The following is a 13,400-nucleotide window of genomic DNA, read 5'->3' on the forward strand; positions in this document are numbered from 1 at the left end:
ATGCCGTCTGGGCCTGCAGCCTTGCGAGGGTTAACACGTTTAAATGTTTTACTCACCTCGGCTGCAGTGAAGGAGAGTCCGCATGTTTTCGTTGCAGGCCGTGTCAGTGGCACTGTATTGTCCTCAAAGCGGGCAAAAAAGTTATTTAGTCTGCCTGGGAGCAAGACATCCTGGTCCGTGACTGGGCTGGTTTTCTTCTTGTAGTCCGTGATTGACTGTAGACCCTGCCACATACCTCTTGTGTCTGAGCCGTTGAATTGAGATTCTACTTTGTCTCTATACTGACGCTTAGCGTGTTTGATAGCCTTGCGGAGGGAATAGCTGCACTGTTTGTATTCGGTCATGTTACCAGTCACCTTGCCCTGATTAAAAGCAGTGGTTCGTGCTTTCAGTTTCATGCGAATGCTGCCATCAATCCACGGTTTCTGGTTAGGGAATGTTTTAGCTATGGGAACGACATCTTCAACGCACGTTCTAATGAACTCGCACACCGAATCAGCGTATTCGTCAATGTTGTTATCTGACGCAATACGAAACATATCCCAGTCCACGTGATGGAAGCAGTCTTGGAGTGTGGAATCAGCTTGGTCGGACCAGCGTTGGAGCTTCTTGTTTTAGTTTCTGTCTGTAGGCAGGGATCAGCAAAGTGGAGTCGTGGTCAGCTTTTCCGAAAGGAGGGCGGGGCAGGGCCTTATATGCGTCGCGGAAGTTAGAGTAACAATGATCCAAGGTTTTTTCAGTCCTAGTTGCGCAATCGATATGCTGATACAATTTAGGGAGTCTTGTTTTCAGATTAGCCTTGTTAAAATCCCCAGCTACAATGAATGCAGCCTCAGGATGTATAGATTCCAGTTTGCAAAGAGTTTGCAAAGAGTCAAATAAAGTCAAATAAAGTTCGTTCAGAGCCATTAGCGTGCACTGCGCCCGCCACAGGAGTCGCTGGTGCGCGATGAGTCAAGGATATCCCTACCGGCTGCTGGCAGACCCCTGACTCATTCCCCTCTCATTCGGCCACACTTCACAGTTGAAGCATCAAACACATTTCTAAAGACTGTTGACATCTAGTGGAAGCCTTAGGAAGTGCAACATGACCCCATAAACACTGTGTATTTGATTGGGCAAGATTCGAAAAACTACAAACCTCAGATTTCCCACTTCCTGATGGATTGTGTCTCAGGTTTTTGCCTGCCATATGAGTTCTGTTATACTCACAGACATCATTCAAATAGTTTTAGAAACTTCAGAGTGTATTCTATCCGAATATCAGTCACAGACAACTGTTAGTCACAGACAACTGTTAGTCACAGACAACTGTTAGTCACAGACAACTGTTAGTCACAGATTGTCCTTAGGACCTAGTCACAGTATTTTTATGCACTCATTATGCCTGTCCATACCATAACCCTACCTGCATCATTGGGCACTCTGTTCACAACGTTGCAAACCACTAGTCCACACCACACACTACATAGTGTCTGCGGTTGTGAGGCCGGTTGGACGTACTGCTAAAATCTCTAAAACGATGTTGGAGGCAGATTATGGTAGATAAATTAACATTAAATTCTCTGGTAACAGCTCTGGTGGACATTCCTGAAATGAGCATGTCAATTGCACGCTCCTTCCAAACTTGAGCAGAGGGCAGAGCACCCAATGACAGAGGAGAGGGAGGGCAGAGCACCCAATGACAGAGGAGAGGGAGGACAGAGCACCCAATGACAGAGGAGAGGGAGGGCAGAGCACCCAATGACAGAGGAGAGGGAGGACAGAGCACCCAATGAAAGAGGAGAGGGAGGGCAGAGCACCCAATGAAAGAGGAGAGGGAGGGCAGAGCACCCAATGACAGAGGAGAGGGAGGGCAGAGCACCCAATGACAGAGGAGAGGGAGGGCAGAGCACCCAATGACAGAGGAGAGGGAGGGCAGAGCACCCAATGACAGAGGAGAGGGAGGGCAGAGCACCCAATGAAAGAGGAGAGGGAGGGCAGAGCACCCAATGACAGAGGAGAGGGAGGGCAGAGCACCCAATGAAAGAGGAGAGGGAGGGCAGAGCACCCAATGACAGAGGAGAGGGAGGGCAGAGCACCCAATGAAAGAGGAGAGGGAGGGCAGAGCACCCAATGAAAGAGGAGAGGGAGGGCAGAGCACCCAATGACAGAGGAGAGGCAGTTCACAGCACAGAGGAGAGGAGGGAGGCAGAGCACCCAATGACAGAGGAGAGGCAGTTCAGAGCACCCAATGAAAGAGGAGAGGGAGGGCAGAGCACCCAATGAAAGAGGAGAGGGAGGGCAGAGCACCCAATGACAGAGGAGAGGGAGGGGCAGAGCACCCAATGACAGAGGAGAGGGAGGCAGAGCACCCAATGACAGAGGAGAGGGAGGGCAGAGCACCCAATGAAAGAGGAGAGGGAGGGGGGGAGAGCACCCAATGACAGAGGAGAGGGAGGGCAGAGCACCCAATGACAGAGGAGAGGGAGGGCAGAGCACCCAATGAAAGAGGAGAGGGAGGGGAGAGAGCACCCAATGACAGAGGAGAGGGAGGGCAGAGTACCCAATGCTGGAGGTATTTATCTTGGACCACCTGCTCTCTCCATGACAGTTAACAGTCATTTACCAGTCAGCAGATATCAATCCAATTGATCATGAGGGATGAGATGGAATGATCTATTTCGAGTAGAAATCCACTACCAGCCTACTTGACACAACTTGTGGGATGCATTGGTGTTGAGTTGGACCATCGTCCTTCTGGAACTCTCTTGATACCTTGTATCACTCTCAATTCAGGCCTCACTGACCTGAACAATTCTTGAAATTACTCAACCCTTTTTAGGAGTTGGGTCCTTTTCAGAACAATGAGACAACTTCTGGCCAATATGTCTATCTAGAGGACTGGGTTATCTCCTTTGGATCAACAGAACCATCACATGAACATGTTCTGTATAGTCTCTCTAACTGTTTCCTTCTCTGGCTCTGTCCAACCCCTTTTCCAGTGGGATAAATGTCACATCCCAGTTTTGTTTGTTTAGAGATGAATACCAAATTCAAGCAAATGAGGAGCAGTGTCATGTTTAAAAATGGACAAACATGTGATGACAGACACACAGTAGGAGAGACAGAGAGAGAGAAAGGGGAGAGAGTTGGTTAGCGAGAGAGAGATAGAGAGACCGAGAGAGACGGAGAGAGAGAAAGGGGAGAGAGTTGGAAAGCGAGAGAGAGATAGAGAGACAGAGAGAGACAGAAAGAGACGGAGCGAGAGTAAGAGAGTTTTCTTCAAACAACAGGTGAGGCCATTTGTGATTGTTGATATTTCATATTTCATACATATTTAATTGTAGAGAAATGTGTATAATATTTATTAGATACTTTTTTTATTCCCAGGTTTGAAGGTTCCAGTGTAGAATAATTCACCATGTATTCTTACTCTCTGGAAATGTTATGTTGAGGTTTTTCACCCCTACCACTTCCAATACTTTAGAGACCTAACCTAACAATCACTGATTGTTCCTGTCTCTGAACAGGTGATAACCCTCTATGTGGGGAGCATTATCTTCACCTGTCCTGTCAGGTCAAATCAGTAAAGAAGGAGAAAGACAGTTTGTGTTGGTAAAGTGTTGCAACCTTGAAGTGCATTCATTTTAATCATATATCCTTTGAATTTCACAGTGATGGAAACGTTGTTGTATCTCACCCTGCTCATCTCAGGTCAGTTTACTGTGTGTGTGTCCCAGCAAACATGCCCACATTGGGCCGATGTGTTCTTGCTAATCGGCTCCATATCACATCCAAGACATTGGCCCAGTGTTGCCCAGTGTTGGCAGCTCATATCTGGTGAGGACAGTCTTCACTGTTCCTGAAATAATTATATCAAATCAAAGTTTATTTGTCACGTGCGCCAAATACAACATGTTTAGACCTTACAGTGAAATGCTTACAGCCTCTAACCAACAGTGAAAAAAAGGTATTCGGTGAAAATAGGTTAGTAAAGAAATAAAAGACAGTGAAAAATAACAGTAGCGAGGGTATATACAGTAGAGAGGGTATATACAGTAGAGTGGCTATATACAGTAGAGAAATATATACAGTAGAGAGACTATATACAGTAGAGAGGCTATATACAGTAGAGAGGCTATATACAGTAGAGAGGCTATATACAGTAGAGAGGCTATATACAGTAGAGAGGCTATATACAGTAGAGAGGCTATATACAGTAGAGTGGCTATATACAGTAGAGTGGCTATATACAGTAGAGAGGCTATATACAGTAGAGAGGGTATATACAGTAGAGAGAGGCTATATATACAGTAGAGAGGCTATATACAGTAGAGTGGCTATATACAGTAGCTATATACAGTAGAGGCTATATACAGTAGAGAGGCTATATACAGTAGAGTGGCTATATACAGTAGAGAGGCTATATACAGTAGAGAGGCTATATACAGTAGAGAGGCTATATACAGTAGAGAGGCTATATACAGTAGAGAGGCTATATACAGTAGAGAGGGTATATACAGTAGAGAGGCTATATACAGTAGAGAGGCTATATACAGTAGAGAGGCTATATACAGTAGAGAGGGTATATACAGTAGAGAGGCTATATACAGTAGAGAGGCTATATACAGTAGAGTGGCTATATACAGTAGAGAGGCTATATACAGTAGAGTGGCTATATACAGTAGAGTGGCTATATACAGTAGAGAGGCTATATACAGTAGAGAGGCTATATACAGTAGAGAGGCTATATACAGTAGAGAGGCTATATACAGTAGAGGCTATATACAGTAGAGAGGCTATATACAGTAGAGAGGGCTATAGTAGAGAGGCTATATACAGTAGAGAGGCTATATACAGTAGAGGCTATATACAGTAGAGAGGCTATATACAGTAGAGTGGCTATATACAGTAGAGAGGCTATATACAGTAGAGAGGCTATATACAGTAGAGAGGCTATATACAGTAGAGAGGCTATATACAGTAGAGGCTATATACAGTAGAGAGGCTATATACAGTAGAGAGGCTATATACAGTAGAGAGGCTATATACAGTAGAGAGGCTATATACAGTAGAGAGGCTATATACAGTAGAGGCTATATACAGTAGAGAGGCTATATACAGTAGAGAGGCTATATACAGTAGAGAGGCTATATACAGTAGGGTATATACAGTAGAGCTATATACAGTAGAGAGGCTATATACAGTAGAGAGGCTATATACAGTAGAGGCTATATACAGTAGAGAGGCTATATACAGTAGAGAGGCTATATACAGTAGAGAGGCTATATACAGTAGAGAGGCTATATACAGTAGAGAGGCTATATACAGTAGAGAGGCTATATACAGTAGGCTATATACAGTAGAGAGGCTATATACAGTAGAGAGGCTATATACAGTAGAGAGGCTATATACAGTAGAGAGGCTATATACAGTAGAGGCTATATACAGTAGAGGCTATATACAGTAGAGTGGCTATATACAGTAGAGTGGCTATATACAGTAGAGGGTATATACAGTAGAGGCTATATACATTAGAGGCTATATACAGTAGAGAGGCTATATATACAGCTATATACAGAGAGGCTATATACAGTAGAGAGGCTATATACAGTAGAGGCTATATACAGTAGAGAGGCTATATACAGTAGAGAGGCTATATACAGTAGAGAGGTTATATACAGTAGAGAGGCTATATACAGTAGAGGGCTATATACAGTAGAGAGGCTATATACAGTAGAGGCTATATACAGTAGAGGCTATATACAGTAGAGAGGCTATATACAGTAGAGAGGTTATCTACAGTAGAGAGGCTATATGAAGTAGAGAGGCTATATACAGTAGAGAGGTTATATACAGTAGAGGCTATATACAGTAGAGATGCTATATACAGTAGAGAGGCTATATACAGTAGAGAGGTTATATACAGTAGAGGCTATATACAGTAGAGAGGCTATATACAGTAGAGGCTATATACAGTAGAGAGGCTATATACAGTAGAGAGGTTATATACAGTAGAGACGCTATATACAGTAGAGAGGCTATATACAGTAGAGAGGTTATATACAGTAGAGGCTATATACAGTAGAGTCTATATACAGTAGAGGCTATATACAGTAGAGGCTATATACAGTAGAGAGGTTATATACAGTAGAGGCTATATACAGTAGAGGCTATATACAGTAGAGAGGCTATATACAGTAGAGAGGTTATATACAGTAGAGAGGCTATATACAGTAGAGACGCTATATACAGTAGAGAGGCTATATACAGTAGAGAGGCTATATACAGTAGAAAGGTTATATACAGTAAAGGCTATTTACAGTAGAGGCTATATACAGTAGAGGCTATATACAGTAGAGAGGTTATATACAGTAGAGAGGCTATATACAGTAGAGCGGTTATATACAGTAGAGGCTATATACAGTAGAGGCTATATACAGTAGAGAGGCTATATACAGTAGAGAGGTTATATACAGCAGAGAGGTTATATACAGTAGAGACGCTATATACAGTAGAGAGGCTATATACAGTATAGAGGCTATATACAGTAGAAAGGTTATATACAGTAGAGTTTATAGTACAGTAGTAGAGGCTATATACAGTAGAGAGGCTATATACAGTAGAGAGCTATATACAGTAGAGAGGCTATATACAGTAGAGAGGCTATATACAGTAGAGAGGTTATATACAGCAGAGAGGCTATATACAGTAGAGAGCTATATACAGTAGAGAGGCTATATACAGTAGAGGCTATATACAGTAGAGAGGCTATATACAGTAGAGAGGCTATATACAGTAGAGAGGCTATATACAGTATACAGGCTATATACAGTAGAGAGGCTATATACAGTAGAGAGGCTATATATATACAGTAGAGAGGCTATATACAGTAGAGAGGCTATATACAGTAGAGAGGGTATATACAGTAGAGGCTATATACAGTAGAGAGGCTATATACAGTAGAGAGGCTATATACAGTAGAGGCTATATACAGTAGAGTGGCTATATACAGTAGAGAGGCTATATACAGTAGAGAGGCTATATACAGTAGAGAGGCTATATACAGTAGAGAGGCTATATACAGTAGAGAGGCTATATACAGTAGAGAGGTTATATACAGTAGAGAGGCTATATACAGTAGAGAGGTTATATACAGTAGAGTGGCTATATACAGTAGAGTGGCTATATACAGTAGAGGCTATATACAGTAGAGAGGTTATATACAGTAGAGAGATTATATACAGTAGAGGCTATATACAGTAGAGGCTATATACAGTAGAGAAGCTATATACAGTAGAGAGATTATCTACAGTAGAGAGGTTATATGAAGTAGAGAGGCTATATACAGTAAAGAGATTATATACAGTAGAGGCTACATACAGTAGAGGCTACATACAGTAGAGAGGCTACATACAGTAGAGGCTATATACAGTAGAGGCTATATACAGTAGAGAGGCTATATACAGTAGAGGCTATATACAGTAGAGAGGCTATATACAGTAGAGAGGCTATATACAGTAGAGGCTATATACAGTAGAGAGGCTATATACAGTAGAGAGGCTATATACAGTAGAGGCTATATACAGTAGAGGCTATATACAGTAGAGAGGCTATATACAGTAGACAGGCTATATACAGTAGACAGGCTGTATACAGTAGAGAGGCTATATAGAGTAGAGAGGCTATATACAGTAGAGAGGCTATATACAGTAGAGAGGCTATATACAGTAGAGAGGCTATATACAGTAGAGAGGCTATATACAGTAGAGAGGCTATATACAGTAGAGAGGCTATATACAGTAGAGGCTATATACAGTAGAGGCTATATACAGTAGAGAGGCTATATACAGTAGAGGTTATATACAGTAGAGAGGCTATATACAGTAGAGAGGCTATATACAGTAGAGAGGCTATATACAGTAGAGAGGCTATATACAGTAGAGTAGAGGCTATATACAGTAGAGAGGCTATATACAGTAGAGAGGCTATATACAGTAGAGAGGCTATATACAGTAGAGAGGCTATATACAGTAGAGAGGCTATATACAGTAGAGGGCTATATACAGTAGATGGGCTATATACAGTAGAGAGGCTATATACAGTATATACAGTAGAGAGGCTATATACAGTAGAGAGGCTATATACAGTAGAGAGGCTATATACAGTAGAGAGGCTATATACAGTAGAGAGTTTATATACAGTAAAGGCTATATACAGTAGAGGCTATATACAGTAGAGGCTATATACAGTAGAGAGGTTATATACAGTAGAGAGGCTATATACAGTAGAGAGGCTATATACAGTAGAGGCTATATACAGTAGAGAGGCTATATACAGTAGAGGCTATATACAGTAGAGGCTATATACAGTAGAGAGGTTATATACAGTAGAGAGGCTATATACAGTAGAGAGGCTATATACAGTAGAGAGGCTATATACAGTAGAGAGGCTATATACAGTAGAGAGGCTATATACAGTAGAGAGGCTATATATATACAGTAGTAGAGGCTATATACAGTAGAGAGGCTATATACAGTAGAGGCTATATACAGTACAGGCTATATACAGTAGAGAGGCTATATACAGTAGAGAGGCTATATACAGTAGAGAGGCTATATACAGTAGAGAGGCTATATACAGTACAGTAGAGGCTATATACAGTAGAGAGGCTATATACAGTAGAGAGGTTATATACAGTAGAGAGGCTATATACAGTAGAGAGGCTATATACAGTAGAGGGGATATATATACAGTAGAGAGGCTATATACAGTAGAGGCTATATACAGTAGAGGCTATATACAGTAGAGAGGTTATATACAGTAGAGAGGGTATATACAGTAGAGAGGCTATATACAGTAGAGAGGTTATATACAGTAGAGTGGCTATATACAGTAGAGTGGCTATATACAGTAGAGGCTATATACAGTAGAGAGGCTATATACAGTAGAGAGGCTATATACAGTAGAGAGGTTATATACAGTAGAGGCTATATACAGTAGAGGCTATATACAGTAGAGGCTATATACAGTAGAGGCTATATACAGTATATACAGTAGAGAGGTTATATACAGTAGAGGCTATATACAGTAGAGGCTATATACAGTAGAGGCTATATACAGTAGAGAGGTTATATACAGTAGAGGCTATATACAGTAGAGGCTATATACAGTAGAGAGGCTATATACAGTAGAGAGGTTATATACAGTAGAGAGGCTATATACAGTAGAGAGGCTATATACAGTAGAGAGGCTATATACAGTAGAGAGGTTATATACAGTAGAGAGGCTATATACAGTAGTTAGGCTATATACAGTAGAGGCTATATACAGTAGAGAGGCTATATACAGTAGAGGCTATATACAGTAGAGAGGCTATATACAGTAGAGAGGCTATATACAGTAGAGAGGCTATATACAGTAGAGAGGTTATATACAGTAGAGAGGCTATATACAGTAGAGGCTATATACAGTAGAGAGGTTATATACAGTAGAGAGGCTATATACAGTAGAGAGGTTATATACAGTAGAGGCTATATACAGTAGAGGCTATATACAGTAGAGAGGCTATATACAGTAGAGAGGTTATATACAGTAGAGAGGTTATATACAGTAGAGAGGCTATATACAGTAGAGAGGTTATATACAGTAGAGGCTATATACAGTAGAGGCTATATACAGTAGAGAGGCTATATACAGTAGAGAGGTTATATACAGTAGAGAGGCTATATACAGTAGAGAGGCTATATACAGTAGAGAGGCTATATACAGTAGAGGCTATATATAGTAGAGAGGCTATATACAGTAGAGAGGTTATATACAGTAGAGGCTATATAGTAGAGGCTATATACAGTAGAGAGGTTATATACAGTTATATACAGTAGAGGCTATATACAGTAGAGGCTATATACAGTAGAGAGGCTATATACAGTAGAGGCTATATACAGTAGAGGCTATATACAGTAGAGAGGCTATATACAGTAGAGAGGCTATATACAGTAGAGAGGCTATATACAGTAGAGAGGTTATATACAGTAGAGAGGTTATATACAGTAGAGAGGCTATATACAGTAGAGGTTATATACAGTAGAGAGGCTATATACAGTAGAGCTATATACAGTAGAGGCTATATACAGTAGCTATATACAGTAGAGGCTATATACAGTAGAGAGGTTATATACAGTAGAGAGGCTATATACAGTAGAGAGGCTATATACAGTAGAGAGGCTATATACAGTAGAGGCTATATACAGTAGAGAGGCTATATACAGTAGAGAGGCTATATACAGTAGAGAGGCTATATACAGTAGAGAGGTTATATACAGTAGAGAGGCTATATACAGTAGAGGCTATATACAGTAGAGAGGCTATATACAGTAGAGAGGTTATATACAGTAGAGGCTATATACAGTAGAGAGGCTATATACAGTAGAGAGGCTATATACAGTAGAGAGGCTATATACAGTAGAGAGGCTATATACAGTAGAGAGGCTATATACAGTAGAGAGGCTATATACAGTAGAGAGGCTATATACAGTAGAGAGGCTATATACAGTAGAGGCTATATACAGTAGAGAGGCTATATACAGTAGAGAGGCTATATACAGTAGAGAGGGTATATATACACAGTAGAGAGGCTATATACAGTAGAGAGGCTATATACAGTAGAGAGGCTATATACAGTAGAGGCTATATACAGTAGAGGCTATATACAGTAGAGAGGCTATATACAGTAGAGAGGCTATATACAGTAGAGAGGCTATATACAGTAGAGAGGCTATATACAGTAGAGGCTATATACAGTAGAGAGGCTATATACAGTAGAGGCTATATACAGTAGAGGCTATATACAGTAGAGAGGCTATATACAGTAGAGAGGCTATATACAGTAGAGAGGCTATATACAGTAGAGAGGCTATATACAGTAGAGAGGCTATATACAGTAGAGAGGCTATATACAGTAGAGGCTATATACAGTAGAGAGGCTATATACAGTAGAGGCTATATACAGTAGAGGCTATATACAGTAGAGGCTATATACAGTAGAGAGGCTATATACAGTAGAGAGGCTATATACAGTAGAGGCTATATACAGTAGAGAGGCTATATAGGCTATATACAGTAGAGAGGCTATATACAGTAGAGAGGCTATATACAGTAGAGGCTATATACAGTAGAGAGGCTATATACAGTAGAGAGGCTATATACAGTAGAGAGGCTATATACAGTAGAGAGGCTATATACAGTAGAGAGGCTATATACAGTAGAGAGGCTATATACAGTAGAGGCTATATACAGTAGAGAGGCTATATACAGTAGAGAGGCTATATACAGTAGAGAGGCTATATACAGTAGAGAGGCTATATACAGTAGAGAGGCTATATACAGTAGAGAGGCTATATACAGTAGAGAGGCTATATACAGTAGAGAGGTTATATACAGTAGAGGCTATATACAGTAGAGGCTATATACAGTAGAGGCTATATACAGTAGAGGCTATATACAGTAGAGAGGTTATATACAGTAGAGAGGCTATATACAGGAGAGAGGCTATATACAGTAGAGGCTATATACAGTAGAGAGGCTATATACAGTAGAGGCTATATACAGTAGAGGCTATATACAGTAGAGAGGTTATATACAGTAGAGCCGCTATATACAGTAGAGAGGCTATATACAGTAGAGAGGCTATATACAGTAGAGAGGCTATATACAGTAGAGGCTATATACAGTAGAGAGGCTATATACAGTAGAGAGGCTATATACAGTAGAGAGGCTATATACAGTAGAGAGGCTATATACAGTAGAGAGGCTATATACAGTAGAGAGGTTATATACAGTAGAGAGGCTATATACAGTAGAGGCTATATACAAAAGAGAGGTTATATACAGTAGAGGCTATATACAGTAGAGAGGCTATATACAGTAGAGGTTATATACAGTAGAGGCTATATACAGTAGAGGCTATATACAGTAGAGGCTATATACAGTAGAGAGGCTATATACAGTAGAGAGGCTATATACAGTAGAGGCTATATACAGTAGAGAGGCTATATACAGTAGAGAGGCTATATACAGTAGAGAGGCTATATACAGTAGAGAGGTTATATACAGTAGAGTGGCTATATACAGTAGAGAGGCTATATACAGTAGAGGCTATATACAGTAGAGAGGCTATATACAGTAGAGAGGTTATATACAGTAGAGGCTATATACAGTAGAGAGGCTATATACAGTAGAGAGGTTATATACAGTAGAGGCTATATACAGTAGAGGCTATATACAGTAGAGAGGTTATATACAGTAGAGAGGCTATATACAGTAGAGAGGCTATATACAGTAGAGGCTATATACAGTAGAGAGGCTATATACAGTAGAGGCTATATACAGTAGAGGCTATATACAGTAGAGGCTATATACAGTAGAGAGGTTATATACAGTAGAGAGGCTATATACAGTAGAGAGGCTATATACAGTAGAGAGGCTATATACAGTAGAGAGGCTATATACAGTAGAGGCTATATACAGTAGAGGCTATATACAGTAGAGGCTATATACAGTAGAGAGGTTATATACAGTAGAGGCTATATACAGTAGAGGCTATATACAGTAGAGAGGCTATATACAGTAGAGAGGTTATATACAGTAGAGGCTATATACAGTAGAGAGCTATATACAGTAGAGAGGCTATATACAGTAGAGGCTATATACAGTAGAGAGGCTATATACAGTAGAGAGGCTATATACAGTAGAGAGGCTATATACAGTAGAGGCTATATATAGTAGAGGCTATATACAGTAGAGAGGCTATATACAGTAGAGAGGCTATATACAGTAGAGAGGTTATATACAGTAGAGTGGCTATATACAGTAGAGAGGCTATATACAGTAGAGAGGCTATATACAGTAGAGGCTATATATAGTAGAGAGGCTATATACAGTAGAGAGGCTATATACAGTACAGTAGAGGCTATATACAGTAGAGGCTATATACAGTAGAGAGGCTATATACAGTAGAGAGGTTATATACAGTAGAGGCTATATACAGTAGAGAGTAGAGAGGCTATATCGAGTAGAGAGGCTATATACAGTAGAGGCTATATACAGTAGAGAGGCTATATACAGTAGAGAGGTTATATACAGTAGAGGCTATATACAGTAGAGGCTATATACAGTAGAGAGGCTATATACAGTAGAGGCTATATACAGTAGAGGCTATATACAGTAGAGAGGCTATATACAGTAGAGAGGTTATATACAGTAGAGAGACTATATACAGTAGAGAGGTTATATACAATATAGAGGTTATATACAGTAGAGAGGTTATATACAGTAGAGAGGTTATATACAGTAGAGAGGTTATATTCAGTAGAGGCTATATACAGTAGAGGCTATATACAGTAGAGAGGCTATATACA

The 13,400-nt window shown here is 40.3% G+C and overlaps 1 protein-coding gene across 1 annotated transcript in view; it reads left to right on the plus strand.

Annotated features, from left to right (window-relative positions):
- Window positions 1-3,142: 3,142 nt before the first annotated feature.
- The window catches only part of LOC121839350 (macrophage mannose receptor 1-like), a gene marked incomplete at its 3' end in the record, with an annotated part of 59,649 nt that continues 49,391 nt past the window's right edge, over window positions 3,143-13,400 (plus strand). Inside the window, exons 1-2 of the mRNA XM_042297816.1 lie at window positions 3,143-3,275; window positions 3,658-3,696. Of these exons, the coding sequence (XP_042153750.1) occupies window positions 3,660-3,696 (37 nt within the window). The remainder of the gene's footprint in view (window positions 3,276-3,657; window positions 3,697-13,400) is intronic.

This window comes from Oncorhynchus tshawytscha, linkage group LG15, assembly GCF_018296145.1.
Source record: "Oncorhynchus tshawytscha isolate Ot180627B linkage group LG15, Otsh_v2.0, whole genome shotgun sequence".
In the NCBI taxonomy this organism is placed as follows: domain Eukaryota; kingdom Metazoa; phylum Chordata; class Actinopteri; order Salmoniformes; family Salmonidae; genus Oncorhynchus; species Oncorhynchus tshawytscha.